This window comes from Globicephala melas, chromosome 1, assembly GCF_963455315.2.
Source record: "Globicephala melas chromosome 1, mGloMel1.2, whole genome shotgun sequence".
Taxonomy (NCBI): domain Eukaryota; kingdom Metazoa; phylum Chordata; class Mammalia; order Artiodactyla; family Delphinidae; genus Globicephala; species Globicephala melas.
This window is the reverse complement of record NC_083314.1, coordinates 165,308,163-165,326,888: the sequence shown is the minus strand read 5'-3', so window position 1 is coordinate 165,326,888 and position 18,726 is coordinate 165,308,163. Positions and strand designations below refer to the sequence as shown.

At 36.7% G+C, this 18,726-nt stretch overlaps 1 protein-coding gene across 18 annotated transcripts in view; it reads left to right on the top strand.

Annotated features, from left to right (window-relative positions):
* EPB41 (erythrocyte membrane protein band 4.1) overlaps nt 1–18,726 on the top strand; it is a 205,453-nt gene that overhangs the window by 148,635 nt on the left and 38,092 nt on the right. For 4 of the 18 annotated variants that reach the window (XM_070045642.1, XM_060308979.1, XM_060308971.2 and 1 more), the window contains exons 14-18: nt 128–169; nt 1,162–1,224; nt 5,874–6,050; nt 7,826–7,876; nt 9,216–9,323. In XM_070045642.1, coding sequence (XP_069901743.1) covers nt 128–169; nt 1,162–1,224; nt 5,874–6,050; nt 7,826–7,876; nt 9,216–9,323 — 441 coding nt within the window. Of the gene's footprint in view, nt 1–127; nt 170–1,161; nt 1,225–5,873; nt 6,051–7,825; nt 7,877–8,260; nt 9,324–18,726 lie in introns of those variants that run through there. The other 14 variants (XM_070045635.1, XM_060309034.2, XM_060309035.1 and 11 more) reach the window with 10 other exon arrangements.

Here is an 18,726-nt window from a genome sequence, read left to right as displayed (position 1 = left end):
TCCCCAATTTTTTCTTCCCTCCCACTCCCTGCTCCTTACAAAAAAATTATAAGTTGAAGGTTCAAAAAAACTTCAATGAGCCAATATTTTATCATTTTTCTTTCTTTTTTTAATAATGGCAAAACAGAAGCTTGCAGAAAAAAATGAAGATCTGATAAGAATGAGGAAGGTTAGCCATTTTTCACTTTCACAAAATCACTTTACCATCACCCATGCTGACTTTCAAAGTGCATTAAAAAGACAGTGATCCATTCTTTTCATTGATTTCTCTTAATCCGAAATTACTTTCTAATAGCAGGTATACATATACACATGTTATGTATATATATGCATATACATACACACATATGTATACCAAAGAAATTATAATCCTATACTATATATTGAAAAATTTCATTAAAATAAACTTTCCAGTAGGAAAATATCTTTTTAAACAGAATGAAATAATTAGTGAAGGCCAAATCTATCCTTTATATTTAAACTTTATAAGAAATATTTCACAGTGGTACCATATGCTTGGAATTGTTGACAGTATTTTATGCATATTTATTATGGAAACCATCATAGCAGCAACTCCCAGTATTGCTAATAATTATGGGTTTGGCTCTTCTGTGTCTCATTCTTCCCAACCATAGAGTAGGATGAATCAATTCTTACTGAATAGAATATTGATTGACCATGTATAAAATGCCCTTAGATCTTTCTTATGGAAGATATTAGAGCCGTACGTACCTGCAGTATTACTAAGTTTGAAATAATGTCCAAAACGCTAAATAATGTCTTAAAGCATTTCCCTACTCCATGGAACACGGAGAGTCAAGGCTTCTTAAAGTCATGCATTTTAAGGTAACCCTCAGACAGCTCACAGAGGAACGTAAAGCAGCTTGTTATGTAAGAAGCCAATGAAGCCAGGAGCACTGTCTATTTAAATAACATCGTCGCATTCTTCCATCATTCATGAACAATGTCATCCATTTTCTAGTGGTAATCGTGTCCTCTGTGTGTCCTTGTGGTTCCGTGACCATTTCATGTTGGCATATGCTGCGCTATGGACATTTAATTTTTAATATTTTTTTGGTTTGCCAATTTGCAGTTTTTTCGCGCAAGAACAACATTTTAATTTTTTATGCTTTTCTGTTTTTCCCTCTTTCATTTTCACAGAAAAAGAGAGAGAGACTAGATGGTGAAAACATTTATATCAGACATAGCAATTTAATGTTGGAGGTTTGTATGAACTTGAAGCTTATTTCAGTTGGTTGCCTGTAACGTTCTGCATTCTTTGCTGATTCCCTTTCTTCTTTCTATGCTGCGTTTGGTTTTGCATGCCATTGCATGAGAGAATTTTAGGTTTAAAATGCTTTTGCATGTTGCTAAACATGAAGATATGCAACCATCTCTACTTCTGACTCTTTAGTTTCCATCTCTCATACTTATCTAAAAAATATATGATTGGGACTACCTCAGCATCCCATGGTTCCATTGTTTTACCCACTTTTAGGAAGAACTACATCACTGTTTAAAAGTTCCTTGAATTGCCCAAGAGTATAAACTCCTGTATGTTTCAAGCATCAAATTTATACAATTTTTTCATCTTCTGAATCAGGAGAATGTAGAAAAATAGGAGAAATGATCACAATTCAAAATGGACTTAACTTTTCGAGGATACCAAAAAAATGACAGAAGAATAATCAGGGGGAAAAAAAAGTAAGATACAGGAAGGAAAGAAGGGAGGCTAGCATTTAATGAGTAGTTAGTATGATATTAGATAGTTTAATTATAAAACAAGCCTATGGGTATGGGATTTTTATTTTAAAGAGAAAATTGAGGCTAAGAGAAATTAAGTAATTTCCTTGTGGTTATAGAGCTGGTAAATCAGTAAAGCTAGGATTTGTGTTAGGGTCCATCTAACTCTATTAAACTACACTTTTTTTTTTCCCATTCGGAAATAGCAACATACTATGTGCAGTAGGAATTGTAAGGTCATTTTCCCATTGTATTTAATATCGGTCAGATTTTCACCAAGCCTATATTAGTATACTTTATCTAGTGTCAGGCTCCACACGGGATAAGGAAAAAACTAACTAGAAGATTAGAGGAACTCTATGAGGAAAAATTAAGGAAATTGGAGTTATTCTGTACAGAAACAGGCCATGTTTACACTTCAGAAACTCTTACCTGGAAGCTAATGATCTAATTATCTTACAACTCCACTCAAGACAGAACCAAAAGAAATGGGTATAAATTCTGACATCAGAGATTTAACTCAAGTATAAAGGAAATGTAACTATATAGGAAGATGATAAATCGTTCTTGCCTTCAGGAAGCATCCAATGTAGGGACAAATGGAAGAGAGAAACAATAAATAAGTAAGCAAATACTGATAAAATGATTACAAGTTATTATAAAAGCTATGAAGGGGAAATAGTATGCTGTGCTAATAAAAAGGACCTGCTCTAAATAAGATGGACAGGGAAGTTGTCTATGAAGAGGTAACACTTAAGCTGAGACCTGAAAGATGGACATATGTAATGGTAAATATTATTAAAGTGGATGTTTGAAGCAACTTTTTTAGATAGAACTCTAATAGCATCCAGTAATTACTTAACGTCATCTATTCTTTGTCAATACATATATTTTGAGCGCCTGCTAGGTATAAGATACTTTGATAAAAATAAAAATTATGGCCAGTTTTCATTAATCATGTACTGTGTGGTAGGCACAATACCAAGTGTTTTATATATGTTTACCTCATGTAACATGAAGTTTTCTTAGGCTGGACCCTAGGATATTTCAAACTTGGTAACTAGATCTCTTTGCTTTAGCGCATAGCTGAAACTAGACCTGAATGGTTCCACTTCTGAGATTAGGGAGAATAACAGATATCAGTTGATCTCCTTATACTCAGCAATGTAACATCTCCCAATTCCAAACATGCCTATTTCTTGACTTGTCCATCTGTAATTCTGCCTCTTAACTGGAACCTGCAGTACCAATCATATATTTGTCCTTTGTTCAATGAGGTGTGTTATGGCTTCTGAGACTCACAAAGTCCTTGTGTGTGATACGTTTTTCCCAGTATTCCATTGACAGCCATGAGAGGGGATTTCTAAATAAGTGTGTGTTTGAAAATTAAAACTACTAACTATCTTTTGAGAATATTTTCTACTTAATTAAATGTTTGGTTTGATTGCTGCTAAAATTATAGGATGATAGGCATCAGAAAGTGTCTAATCTGAAAACAGCCCAAGTAGTTTGGCTAACCATCATTCTCTAGTATTGTAAAAGTTTTTTTCCCCCGCTTAGGGAAGTTCTCTCAAGTTATCTGTCACTCTAGCAGATTTTTTTTTAAGCATTCCCTCCTCCCCCTACTCCTACCCCACCCCCACTAATGCTTTGTTCTGGCACAAATAAGGTCGAGTTCATTTTTAGATCTACTGTTTCCTCCTCCATCTCCCAGTGAGAACCTGTTGCAAGTTTCTGTGACAAATTCTATTTGGAGCAGGTCCCTTTGAGATCTTAATTTAACTCTGTGCCCCCACAGGTTTCCAACAGAGCCAGCTAAGAAGGATGGAGAAAGCTCCCTCAGAAGCTGCTGATTTTATTGGAACATTTATTTTCTCAGGTTCCAAGCCAATCAAAAGCTAGGCAGGACAAGTAACAAATCACCACTCTTTTATAGTAAGAGGCTAATAACCCAGAGAGTTATGGTTTTATCATAGCCTCTCTTGATCATTTTTTTTTTCTTTTTTTTTTGTGGTACGCGGGCCTCTCACTGTTGTGGCCTCTCCCGTTGCGGAGCACAGGCTCCGGACGCGCAGGCTCAGCAGCCATGGCTCACGGGCCCAGCCGCTCCGCGGCATGTGGGATCTTCCCGGACTGGGGCACGAACCCGTGTCCCCTGCATCGGCAGGCGGACTCCCAACCACGGCGCCACCAGGGAAGCCCAATCATATTTTTTTTTTTTTTTTTTTTTGCTCCATTCTCACCTTTAACCCTCCCTAATACGTTTAGTTCTTGGCCCCAGCAGATTTGATTTTGTCAGGAGCTAGGTCACAGAGCCTTCCATGCCTGATGGGTCTCAGTTGTTCAGCCTACTACTGAGTCTTTGACTGACCTTGTTCCTGCTTTTCTTTAGCTAGTAAACATGCTTTTCTTGCTTTCAGCTAGAACAAAAGTGCAAACTGTTGTTTCCCCATGGTGAAGCCCATATTCTTGAGCTATACTCACATTCCATCCCAGCAGGCAAGAGGTACTCTTATGGGGGAGCTGCAGGATTGCCCTTTTTGGGTTAGTTTTCTCTTTGACTGATCTAAAAGCACAGAAACATCATTCAGTCTTGCAAAAATAAAAAGAATAGACTATTAAATGAATTTTCTGAATGAATATCTCCAGAATCAAAATTGTGTCATATGCCTCACTGATTCTTTTTCCTATACTGTTTTCTCTTTGACATTGCTTTTGAAAAAAATTTACTTAATTGCAGCCTATATTGCCCCAGGAAAAACTTCGAAAACAATTTTTTATTTAAATGAATTCCTCCCCCCAACCCTCAACACCAAATGAGGCTGTTTCCCACGGAGCCAAAAAAAAAAGTCTAATCCCCAAATTCACACAGCATATTAGGAGATATATTTAGTATTATGCTTTTCTTGGATACAGAGCTGCCTTGATATATAATAAACACAGAATTTTTAGCAGTCATCAAGTGACAGGCTCCCACATGTTTTGATTTCAAGCATAGATCTTTTGAGGGTTTTTTTGAAGAAAATATGTTGGACCAAGAACATTTGAGTTTTTGTCTTCACGTTGTATTTCCCAGAGTATTTCTGGCCAAGTCTCTTGAAAGTTGGTTTATGCCTCCTGTTACATAAACTTGAATGTTATTTCTCATATTATTTACAGCTTTATTAGCCTAGTTTTGATCATTTCTCCCCGGAATATCGCCTGTGAGAGTTTCCCCCTAGTTGTCCAGTAGTCACATCTGCTGGAACGGTTTAGTTATTTTAAGTTGTCAGGGAGACGTATAAGGTATTTGACAAGTTCTTATTAAATCACTCCCCATCCATTGATGGTTACTGGAAGATGGTCCCTAGTTTGAATGGTACTGAGGGATGAAGTGAAGCTGTCAGAGCTGCAAAACATAAGGCTTTTAGTGTGTGTGGATAGTATTGACAAAGAAAAAAAATCCGTTATATTATATACCCCTGAGTAATTATTCAGAGATAGTAACCACTTGCTCTGGAGGCTTGAGCCAGGAATTTCAGTAATAAATTTTTGTATCGAGAAAGGGCTATTCCTGTTTACCAAAACCCAGCAACAGTCACCTAGTGGTAAGAAAGCAAAACTATCTCCAGGTAGAAATAGAGGGATACTGTACAGTTGCAACTCACCAAGGCAAGGCAACCCATGATGGGAGTTGAAACTTTCACCATGTCCTTCGTTTAACAGTTTCTCCTTCTCTATTGCTATCTCCATCCTGCCTGAGCTGAGCCTAAATCAGTTCCTATCAAGCTGAGGCTAATTGAGTTGTGGGATTACCTGCTTGGGATGAGGAGTTGGAGATCTAGTGCTGTGTCGTAATGGGAAGAAGAGTTGTAAAATGAAGGAGTGAGCTCTTTATGGGTTATATAACTGCTAAGAGCTATAGGGTTACGATGCTTCACTGCTTCCAAGAAAAGCACTGTGTTAAAAAAAAAAAAAAGCAAATATACCATATTGTATATTTACAATTTGAATGTAATTTATGGATTAACAACATCTATCCTGGATGTGGTGTATTTTCTACCAGTGCCCATAGTCTATGATGGGCTCCCCTTGGTGTTGTTTTTTTCCCTGAATATTTATTGTTTTGCATCTTGTCCTTTCAACTATAGGATTTAGACAAAAGTCAAGAAGAGATCAAAAAACATCATGCCAGCATCAGTGAGCTGAAAAAGAACTTCATGGAATCTGTACCAGAACCACAGCCTAGTGAATGGGATAAACGCTTATCCACTCACTCTCCCTTTCGAACACTTAACATCAATGGGCAGATCCCTACAGGAGAAGGAGTGAGTACTTTGTCCATGTGACCAGTTGTGAGAATGAGTGAGATAAATGCTTTTGTATATTGATAATCTGTATCTGAAAGTTTAGAGCTGAAATTTAGCTTTGGTGTCTTACCAATTCATTCCAGCTTTAAAGCATTCATCATCAAACACTTGTTTTAAGTCATGTAGATTACTCAGTCCAATTATGGGGGCCATTTGGAGCTACCAGTCGATGACTGGGCCCTGAGAACTGTCTCTGCAGCTGCATGCTTCTGCCTAGTGTATGTTTACAAATTGACCATAAGCCAGTGGAACTTTATGTTCAAACTGTGACTTCAGGGACCAGAGAGTTTACTAAATTTAGTAAGGTCAAAATTTGGAAAGGGATAGGCATTTTTAAAAAACTTTGAACGTTTGCACAACTTAGAAATGTCTGGAATGGTTGACCACAATTATATAATAAACCAAGGAGACCTCAGCCAGAGAATGCAGAATACCAAGTATTAATGATTGTATTTCAGTCTTAGAAGAACTATTGATGATTTATTTTATCTTTATGAGTAACATCAAGCTTTTAATACACTGTTTTATAAGATAGTCACAATTAGAGGAAGAGATACCTTTTAGAGGCTGTTCGTTTTCTATAATTGTTGTCATTACCCATTTTAGAGATCCTACACCTGAATCTGTGTAATGAGAATATCTTAAAAGTTACCTTGAGCACATATTCAAAAATTCTTTACTTAACCTTTACCCTATACAGGTTAAGTATGTATATAACTAGTCACAGTGACTCAGTGAGTGAGTGTAATGATTTTAAAATTATATGCTTGTTTCCTCCCAAAACAATAGCAATTCTAGTTAAGAAAGGTAAAGTGATGTCTTAATAATTTTTTTAAAATTTGTTTTTATATTCAGAGTTCATGGTAAACTATCCAACTTACTGTTAGTTTCTGGAACTGGAGAAGATAATAAAAGTTGGTTCACAAAGGATACATTTTATATTTTTCAAAATGTGATTAAAATTGGCTAACAGTTCTCCAAATAGAGTTGAACCAGCTTCACCAAGAAGGCTGGAGAATTCCTGAATGATGGGCAGGGAGAGAGAGTTACCAGGGTTGATAGGATGCAGTTGTTCTTATTCACTGTCCTCTCAGCCTCCACTCTCTGGTCTAAGTGGACATTAGTTCTGTATCCCAAATCTGGAGCATATACCCTGAACTGAGTCAGTGACTGCTTTCTATAAGTCTATGGCTCCCTGATAAAGCACTTGCTGCTGCCACGCCTGGCTAACCCTATCTACAAACCATAACTGCATATTTTCTAGAAGTTTTCTTTTTGATTCTGTGCAAGTAATAAAAGATACTCAGCTGCTTTGGAGAAGTAACTTAGTACCCTCTTGGATGAGGTTTGGTAAATTTGAACCAGTCTCCATTTCCAGAAAATATTTTGTGTCTTAATAGAAACCCTTCAGAAACGATCTTAGGGCTAGTTTTGGGAATGGCTGTTTCATTCTGTGGACTTTAAAGAAATGACTTTTATAAATTAAATTAGATCAATAGGGAGTACTTTAGCTCTAGGGTTATGATACTACCCCTCTAAATGAATAATGCAATAAGTAAGAACTATATTGTGATAACCTTTTATATAGGATAATTCTACTTCCTGGCATATCTTACTTTTTCTTTAATAATTAGGACAATATTTTTGTTCTCTGGGGATACCTCTTCCACCTTTGACAGCATTGTTGTTACATTGCAAGGCAACTGAATTTTGTATAATTTGTGTATGACCAGGTGAAGAAAACCTCTGTCCTTCCCTCGGAAAGAAAGGTTGGTGGGCCAGAGGTAATGCTGCTGTTATGACTTGTGCTTCTCAATCAGAATTTGCTCTTGTCATGGCACTAAGCAGATAATTCCCCCAGAACTGAACAGCAGCTGCTCAGTGATTTTTTTTTTCTTTTGGCTATACTGGTAAATTCACACTCACCGCCTTTTGACCTAACACATAACATTTTCGCTGCTGCATTTTGCAGCTTTCAATTTGCTTATTTCGGCGCATGGCTGGTTGAAAAGCTGCATGAAGATATAAATATGTATTCGGAGAGAAAAACGAATTTAATTGTACCCTATTCTTTTTATGTTGTCTTTCTTCTCCCCCTTATTTTCTTTTAAAAATCATTATAATTTTGCATCCTTTCTTTTCCTTTTTTTCCTTTTTTTGCTGACCAGTCCCCCAGCTACTTTCTCCCTGATACGTATCACTTAGGGGTGTGCAAAGAACCAGTGTTGAACTTCCAAACAGATCAGAGAAGGCTGGCTCAACTAAGAGAACTTAGAGCCAAGTTTTTCCTTTCATAGAAAACATCTGTCTTGACTGGATGGCAGAGTACAGAAATTGCCAGGGGAGAAAATTTCTCAATTGGACAATTGGAAAAAAATAATTTTCCTTAAAAGTATCAAAACCATTTGCTTAATGTGTTGTATAAACCTTCATGATGGTCATTATTATTATTTTAAATCATGATTCTGAAGGGGGGAGGGAGTTTGTAATTGTTGAGATTTGTGGGAGTTTGGTTTATGGTTTTTGGGTTTTTTTTTCTGATAGACCTTGGAGGCTCATATAAACTTTTATACTTCCGTTTTTCTTTTGCAGTCTTAAAAATGTATAGGATTAGGATTTTTATTCCCTTGAGCAAAAGCTAATTGCCATACTGAATGAACTCTTGGAGTTTTCTAAGTCCATATGAAGAGATATGAGGATAACATTTTATATTCTGCCATTCTATTTGTAATAAAAGTAACTTTTCTGATGGCAAGAAGAATGCTTCATTATTGGCTTTGCCCAATTGATCTAAGGAAAATTGGCAGCACCAAAGCAATGAAAAATGACCGAAAATTTGTGTGAATATCCTTAAAGGAGGAATAAATACTATAACTAAGGAAGTCCAGTGATTCCTTGAACTTTGAGGACTTCTACTCTTCATTCATTCATTCAATTACCTATTGAGTACCCTACTGTGTTATAGAAACTTTGCCAGTATAATTGCCAAAGTAAAGTAAAATACAGTGTCCAAAAGATCTTCCCAAATCCTTTGCACATCCCCAAGTATCATTTTTGAGCATTTTTCATCTGTCATTTTGTTCATCTTTCTCTGTCTTTCTTGATCTTCTACCGTGAAAGCAGACACAGGAACGTGCTCTGTTAGTGCAGGATGAAGAGAAAATTAAGAGGCAAGAGAGATCTACTGAAAGCGCCTTGCCCCAGCAAGAAAATGAAGAAATTCTTCCCAAGGTTTCTATTCCAATCCCTGAGGATCACAAGTTTCTCAAAAAGTGCCACCTCTACTCTAGTACTTTTTCATCTCCTCGTATTCCTTTTGTGATGTCTTTTCTCGTGGTTCTTGCATTGGCTGTCTGGTGGTTGGTCTTTCTGTGATCGGAAAACAGGGTGCTCACCTGAAATGTCAAGACTAAAACCATTGAACTTTGTTGTTCGCTTCTACTGTGTTATCTCCTGTGTGATGCCCTCTGATCTTGGTAGTTCACTGTCCTAGGGGAGAGCCTGTGATCATTTTTCTGTCAATAAAATGTTACTCTTTGTAGAATATATATCATGGGGTACAAAGGAGTAGCAATGCATTGCTCAAGCCAGTTTTCCTCACCAAAGTTTAACAAATTTAGGCAAATCTGATTTAAGCATATGGCAGGTTGGTACTTTCCCCAAAAGCTTTAACTCTTTTATCCAGCATGTTCTTATTGTTCACTGTTGCTATGTACTCCTCTCCAGTGTTTCACAGAAAGCAGGATATCCTGTAGAAACATTTGATGGAATATTTTCCTAATCTTCGATAGCTATTTGTGGGGCATGGGCTCTGTAGTTTAAGAAAAAAGTTCAAGTTGCTAACCTTTCAAAAGCCTTAAAATGATACATTTTAATCTGTGAATCTATAACCACTCCTTTTCTTGATATATCAAACCAATATATACAAAGGCCTTTTGTGGAAAAGGGCTTTTGACTTCTGTGGCCTTCTTATGTGTATTTCTGAGACGTACAGGGACAAACAACTTTATCCTGCCTGGTGTATAGAAGAGATCTGCAAAGGTTAAATGCATTTTTCACAAGTATAATGTTGATGGTTTAAGGAAAATGGTGCTGGTGCCCTTTAGCCTCCAGCCAGGGCTGAATTTTCCAGACTACTCTGCCCATCTTTAAAAGTCCTGGAATAACAAATTTCTTTAAGGTCTGTACATAAACATACCCTTCTCTGAATTAAAATACTGTGTTACTTCTTTATGAGTTAAGTAATTATATTGCTAGAAGCAATATTTAGCCATTATGATAAGCTTAAAATAGATATCGATATATTTTGTTTTTCTGATAGACTTTGGACTTGTTTATTCTTACATGTGTGTTGAAATCAATTGTTTTTCATTGATGGCCTTGTGAGCTAAGGTTCTGTCGTGACAAGTATGTGTCTTCTGTTTGCATGTTGATTTTTAAGGCTTACCTGAAGTAAATATGCGTGTGCTCTCTCTTCACAACACAACTCAGATACCTAACCTGTTTTTTTTTTTCCCCTCAGTATTAATGAAATCTTGCATGTAGCTTGCTTTCTGTGGCGTTTGAATGTACCAATATGGATGATTTGGTTAATGTTGTCTCAAATATTTGTTTTGAAAGCTGAGTTCATAGAGTTATCAAATTGAGATTATTGCACTTTACTTCTCAACACTTCCAGCTGATGTAACTTCTAAACAAGACTTTTTGTTTTTAAGATGACGCTGTCTTAGAGCAAAAAAAGAGAACCCTAAAGCCAAGAATTTTTTGTCCTTCAACACCCACTATTATTATTCTATCTTCTCTGGAGACATGTAGAAATAATTCTCTGGTATTTCCTGAAAACTGCTACTCTGTTATTATAGGCTATCCAAAAAGATGGGAAAGAAGTGAGAAGCAGGTTAAAATTTAAAATCTTGTATGAGTATATCTTTCATGTCACAGGCTATGTCTGTTTATAAGAAATATTTTGTAATTAAGCATATTTATTGATTCACTCATAATAAGAAAAAAGAGACCTCAAATTAACCTGAAATATTGCAGAACCATTCTTTTTGTTTGTTTGTTTTTGTTTTGTTTTTTGCGGTACGCAGGCCTCTCACTGTTGTGGCCTCTCCCGTCGCGGAGCACAGGCTCCGGACGCGCAGGCTCAGCAGCCATGGCCCACGGGCCCAGCCGCTCCGCGGCATGTGGGATCTTCCCGGACCGGGGCACTGAACCCACGTCCCCTGCATCGGCAGGCGGACTCCCAACCACTGCGCCACCAGGGAAGCCCTGCAGAACCATTCTTTAACACAGAAAGTGATCAACCTCAGTACTCCCCTTTATCTGTGAAATAGAGATATGAGAGCTTTCCTTATGAAATAACAGAACTATGGTATTGGTTAGATTCTTCTGAATTTTTTTCAAGAAACTAAAAAGGAAATAATCTTAGGATTTTGTTGATACTTTTATAACTGTTTCAGATTATATTTCCAGTTTTCATCCATGTACATAGCATTTTATTAATTATTATTGTAAACGTCCCCTTGAGTTTTGTTTCTCTTTGTATTGGAGTTATTTCACGTCCATTAAAAGTCTACTGTAAGCCAAGAATACTTTTCGGTTTTCTGAAGTGCAGCAGGAGCCCTCAGAGGTCCTTACTGATGGTCAAAGGAGAGGCCCTTTCTTCTGTTAATAGGGTGAGAATGGTTGAGAGGGGAAGGGCTGATACTTCGTATTGGACTAATAAGCTGGCCAATGCAGGCTCAAAAGACATGCCCATCACAGTTATCAGAGGAAAAATATTTTTCACTGCTGCCAATATGTATAACATAAAGCTGTAAATAGTCTTGGTTTCCCTCTCGCATCTCATTTCATTCTTGGTACCAGAGACAGATCCAAATAACTGTGTGTTGGTTTTACCCTGGTTCAGCTTCTTAACAGCAGGTTGATGAGTGAAAAACAATTTGGACTAAAGGTATCAATACAGACCAGTAAAAAGTCTGGGGGTTTTGCCTTGGTTTTGCTATTAGTCATTTCTAGGGTAACTCTGAGAAGTTCACTTAACTACTTGGTGCCCAGATTTCCACCTAGTAACGTAGAGACAAACCTACCTCATGAGAATGAATCTGTAACATGTTCCAGTAACCAGAAGCTCTGGTTGTCATTAAATTCTTGGTCTTTTGGGGACTGGAAATTAAAAAAACAAACACATTAACTTCCTGGATCTTTAAAAATAAAAGTAAGCAATTAAATAGCTGTGTTGATTTCCATCTACTCTGTATTGATATTTGGCCAAACACTTAAAACTACTAAAGTTAAAAATTCCTTGTACTCTTAAGCAATTCATCTTACCCATATGGTATTTTAGAGTGGACCATACTTGAAGATAAATCCAGCCTCTATATTCTGGACCTGTCTTTTAGCCATATTCTTATGCTAATGCATGGATTATGAAGGAGATTCAGTTTGCATGGGTCAATTCTACTACTTGTTTATATCTTTGGTAAAAGTTTTGAAGGGAGAAGATATTGACTCTGTTGACTAACATGAGACTAGTGATTATGTGTGGACTAGATTTCGTTGCCATCCTAGATCCTAGTACGTTTCTTTCTATTAGATATTATTGTAAGTTTTACTCCGAAATTTCTGTGGATATAAGCCAATTCATTTCTTCCTACATTCCAAAGTCACTACTGTAATATTTCCTATAGAAAAGCATATAAGACATCCTACACATTAGAGGTTTGGTTATTTTTTGAAGGCATTACCAATCAAAATTTATATTTAGGCTTTACCTAGTGATCATGTATTTACAAAAGGAAGACAGAAAATTCAAAGATAATATGAGACACTTTCTCAATGTTGCTTTTTTCTTGCCAAGAGTATTGAGCATAGTAAAGATATATAGAACTTTTCTACCAAGTTTCCTTCTCTTCTGTTCATCTTCATAGAAATTATAAAATCCCAAACTTTTTTACAGCATTCTCTATCACATTGCGGAAGACTATTATATTGTTTCTATTATACATAGAAGTTTTGCTTTTTTTCACTGCACTCAAATGAGCCCTGTTGCTTGTAATTTTGGTAGTAGAAATGGAGACAACTCCTTATTCTTATCTGTGGGATAACTCCATCTGCCTCCTCTACACTGTTGGGAATAGTATCAGTAAGCTTGGCTCACTTCTGCTGCTGTTATCCCTCATGCCCTTGGATCTCCTTTTTACTGCATCAGAACATGATGCAAAAAGAAACATGTTGGTGTGGACCTTAGGAATGGACACCTGAAATGGTTAAGAAGTTGTTGTTAAAGTAAGAAAGCCATATAAAGTTAGGCTGGAACAGGAAGAGGGGGAGCTGTGATCAGCGATTACAAATTCATGGAGTATTTCATGTTGTAAACGAAATTCCTTTCATACTAGAACTTGAAAAATAAAGAGAAGAGAAAGTAGAGTAGTTTATTACTCCCACAGATCAGAAATAAAGGCTGAAAGCTAAATAACTTTAATAATAGCCTAACCAAATGTACAGATGACAGATTGTTGAGGAAACATCTATGTTAGGAATGCTTTTCTAATCTTTTGTGATTGATATCCTAGAGGGTAGCCCTCCCCTTTATCATAGTCAAAATCCTGTTTGGGGTAAATAACAGAATAAATCTAATCTTAAAGATTAAAGGAGGTGGGAAGGCATAGAGTCCCAACTCTCTTTTCAGGTCCCCCAAATCAATAAAGGACGGAGTTTAATTCTGTCTCTTTAAAGAAGAGTCTCCACATGTATAGAATCCTATCTCAACAAAACACAGAGAATAAGAATTAAAGGAAAAACATGGTTACTCTATCCATTCTTTATTCATTGCCCTCTAGGGCAATCAATGTATCGCAGGGATGGGTTTCAAAGAGGCAGCATTATCAGAATTTTAGGATTGGATAGGCCCCCAATCCAACTCCTCTCCCCTCCAATGCTTGATTCTTCTGTACAGTATCATTTAGAGATTCAGAGACCAAGTGGTCTCCCAGCCTGTGATTAAACATCTCCCAAGATATAGCACATTATGTCTTTCGACATCCCAAATTTTTAGATATTAATCATTCATGTATTAAGTCAAAGTCTGTTTCCCTGTAGCTTTCACTTCTTGGTTCTAAATGGAGGCATTCTGAAGAATTTTCTATCCTCCACATTATAAGGTCTTCACCATAGTTAAAAGTAACTCTCACATTGCAATTAGTCACAGTTCTTGCCCTCAGATAACTTACCATCTGATATCCAGTTCTGTCCCAGTCTTCCTCCTAGCATGTTATCCTTCTGCTTTCTTCCTTTCTTTTTCTAGCTTTTCTTGTTTTATCAGCTCTTTTTCTTTCTGGCTCCGTTGCCCATTGGTTGCTTCCCTATGGTTTATTCAGTTTTATGTCCCTTCCCAATGACTTGCCCTCTCTAAAAGAACATTTTGGAATTCCTGGAAATCCTAGCTTCTTCATAGATCACACAGGCACTTGGGGTTTTTGGTTTGTTTTTCAGATAAAGGAGTTGGGGGGGAGGGGGTGGGATAGTTTTGTAGCTTTGGAAACTTCTTGTAGCGCAGAATCTGTTGACAAGATTGTATTGCCATTATATCCTGAAGCAGCATACCACCAGAGCCTGCATTCTAAGTTTGCTTGCCTTCTCTGACAGCCTGGCTAACCTTTACATCCTCTATAATAGCCCTCACATGATTTGATTTATACCACTTTGATATGATACAGTGATGGAACCTTACTTTCTGTTTAACATTCTGTTTTGACTTAGAGCCCCACTAGAAAAAGTGATATTAAAAATTTGAAATGTTAATCCATGTCTTTTAGTTTTGCCTGTCTCCTCAAAACTGTGAGGTTCTGAGGTGTGAAGCCTTGTTTTATCTATCTTTGTTTGCCAGAGACACCTTTGTATCTCAGATATATAATGAATAATTAATATTTGTTAAATTGAATTAAATAATTAGTAACATGGTAACAGATAAAGTCTAACTTTTCACTTAGAATCTCTTGTATTAGGACACAAGTTTGTGCCAAAGTAATCACCCTGTGCCCAATCAGTACATGCAGGTAGCCCAAAAAACCCATATATGGCCCGGAAGCCACTGTTTCTCCTATTAATCCTGTAGTATGGTCCTTGGTTTATTCAAAGAATCTACATATACGTCTATGATAGGTGTCAGTCTCTCTTGTTAATGTCTTGTAATTTGATTCAGTTAAAAGCTCTTATCCATTTACCACAGTAATAATCAACTATTTTCACTATAGAATGTATTATCGAGACCAGGGTACTTGTTTATATGTGTAAATACATCTTGGGAGTGTGATATCATGAAGAGAACCTGTTATTTGACATTTTGCATTTATCTAAAATACATTTCAGAGAGCAGTTTGTTACATTTGTCTTGTGTTTTATATGATATAAAAACACCAAGTACATCAAACTCTTGTGGTATCAAGAGTTTTGTATGTCAGACCAGGGGTTGACAAACTTTTTCTGTAAAGGACCAGATAATAAATATTTTAGGCTTTGCAGTCCATATAGTCTCTGTCAAAAGTACTCCACGTTGCCATTGTAGAGTGAAAGCAGCATTGACGATAAATAAAGAAACATGAATATGTTCCAGTCAAACTTTATTTGTGGACACTGAAATCTGAGTTTCATATAATTTGTATGTGTCACTAAATATTTTTCTATTTCTTTCCCAACCATTTAAAAATGTAAAACCATTCTTAGCTCATAGCCGTACAGAAGCAAAGAAAGGGCTGGATTTGGCTGCTGGCTGTAGGCTGCTGACTCCCGACATAGGTCTAGAGAGACAGAACTGATCAGTTAGATTTTCTGCCTTTGTACTGTTTCGAAAAGTTGTAGTCAAAATCTTAACATCTTCATTCAGTGTTGAAGTGGTTTTGGTCTTGTTTATGATTAGAAATGGAAAACAAAAGACAAGGCACTCATTCCTATTTATCTGGCAGCCAGGGTACACCTGAACAATAATCTAAAATATCTTTACCACCACAACATGCCTGCCTCTGTCAGCTTCCAAATTGTTCTGTGTTAACTGTGCTCTTAACATGTTCAGCGACAAATCCAGCTAACCCCTTTGTTCTTTTTGGTTTTTAAGGGTCTGCCTCTATCTCCCCCTAAGGAATAAAGAAACAAATCCCAAATTCACCTTCTCTTTAGCTGGGTTTTAGAGATATCTAATGAACATGGTAAAGAAGATTTTCACTCTAAATTTTTGGTACACCATAGTGTATAAATTTAAGGTTGGGCATCTAAGGGAAACACTTTAGAAGGGTTCCTCTTTCAAAATAAAGATTTCTCTGAGAGGAGTTCCCTACTTCAGGGCTGATTTGGGCAGTATTTACCAAGAAGTCAGAATAAAATAAAATTCTATGCTTTCAGAGGTGTCTTTGCTCCCTAGTTGACTGGTTGTGTTCTGGAGGGTTCCTTGGTCTGTAATTAGCTTTGGGAGGTGCTTTCTAACACATTCCTCAATCTATGTTCCTTTCCCCCTGGTCTAGGATCCTTTAGCTATGATTCACGGTTGAATAAGTTGTTTATCCATTAGCAGTTGAGCAAGATATTTAAGCCTAAAGAAATCTGCTAAGAACTTCTCTTTTTGGAACACTTTCTTTGATATTTTTCTCATGTTATTTGCTTTGTTAATATGTAAAATTATTACGAATAAATCTTATTGCAAATCTGATTCTGGTTGCTACTAATCATTAAGGAAATGAGTCAGTAATGCTGCACGTAGACAGACCCACTACCAAAAAAGGGGGGGAAGGAACCTCTGCTTCAGCAGATCAGCAAGAGGTATTGTCAGCCAGTCTTTCTAGAAAAATTCTCTTGTTTTTCCCATATTTTCACTCTTTTGTGTGGCCCAGTAATTGTCTTATGCTCAGTCCTAAAACAGAGATAACTTATTCACATGCGTTCACTTCTGAGAATATTAATGTTTTAAACCAGCTTTGGAACTATTTGACTTATTTATACGAAGTTTTAAAAATAATTTTTTTCTAACCCATTTAACCAGTCACTACAACACATGTAATTGTCACATCTGTTAGAAGCATTTTTAATATGCTGAATTTGTCTTTTTTTGTTTTGTTTTGTTTTAAAAGGAAGCACTCTACAAATTAGTAGTTATTAATGCCTCTCTGATCATATTGAAGAGTGAGGATGGAGTGGGTGTGGATGTGTGGGCATGAGGAGAGCTGCTCCTATAATGTGGAATTTACAGAAGGTCCACTGCTTAATCTCTTACTTCACCTTGGTGAACCTTGTCTCTTATCTTACTCTCACAGTTCTAGATTCTGTTGTATCATCCAGGTGATTACTTAAAACCAACACTCCACATTTTGAAGTGGTCTGTTTACTAGCACAAAGTATGTACCTTGTTGCCATGTCTGAGTAATACAAAATTTTGTAGTGTTTCTCCAAAGCCACATTCCTTTTAGGAATTTATTGAAAATGTTAACATGGAAAACCATTTCATTATTATAGGATTTTTGGGGAAGAGAAGACACAGCTAATTAATATCTAGTCATCGTTTTCTGTTGTATATAGTTCTGTGGAATCAAGGTGCTATTTTCTAGATATCAAATTGGGATATAATATTTTCCTTAAGTGCTTATGGCTTTAATCATTTTTGGAATTGGGACTTCTGAGAAATCTTGCCAAGTGTATTAAATTGTGTTCCATACTAAATGATTAGAGTTTTTGTGCTGGTTATAGCCCCTTCCTTTCCATCTCCATCTCTTCAACTCTTCAACTCAACCCTTCTTAGTATAATGAAATAAACTTGACTGGTCACGTCTGGTCTCCTAGACATGTTTAGCGTAACCTTTCATATATGCTCAATCACTTTGATTTCTATAGCTCTATTCAGGTTTGAGAACACTCATTTGATCTGTGGAGTCCTTGCTGGTGAGTGCAGTGTTAAGGCAAAATTTTCTATTATTTAATAGTTAAAATTTTGCATCAGGCACCGATTTTACAGCTGTTTGCTTTTACATTCACCTATTCTGGGGATAATCTAATAACAGCACTATTTAGGAAATGATGAAAACTATGTTTGAAGGATAATTGTCATTGCCAAATTCCATTTGCTGGCATTTGTAAAAGGCTGCATTATAGAATGATTTTGATTTTCGTACAATAGGCAATTTTACCAACCGTAATTTAATAAAGGCCAGTGTCTTCCTAAGTAAGCTCCTTTATCCAGATGTAATTTTTATATGCCAGAGAATAGCAATGGACAATGAAAATGACTCAAGTTTTGTGGAGAAGCTAGTGAGCACTATAAGGATGTACTTCTAGCCAGGGAGGGACCAGTAGCCTAGCAACTTTATTAAAAAAAAAAAAATGTAGGGGAAGATATAGCCAAGAGAGAAAATTTAGGCTGAAGAGAAATGTATTGCATGATTAAGAATGACACACTAGAGAGGAAAGATAGAATTTTAAAATCGTCTTTTGCTAGCCACGTGGTTACTCTGTTGTTAGTTTATCCCCATCTTGAGCATTTGTGATTCTAATGTCCTTTTCTAAACTGCCAGTTGACGTGAGTTTTCCACCGAAAGTGTATCAAAACTATTATTTATGAAGGTTTTGGGGGTGGAGAGGCCAGGGGATGTTT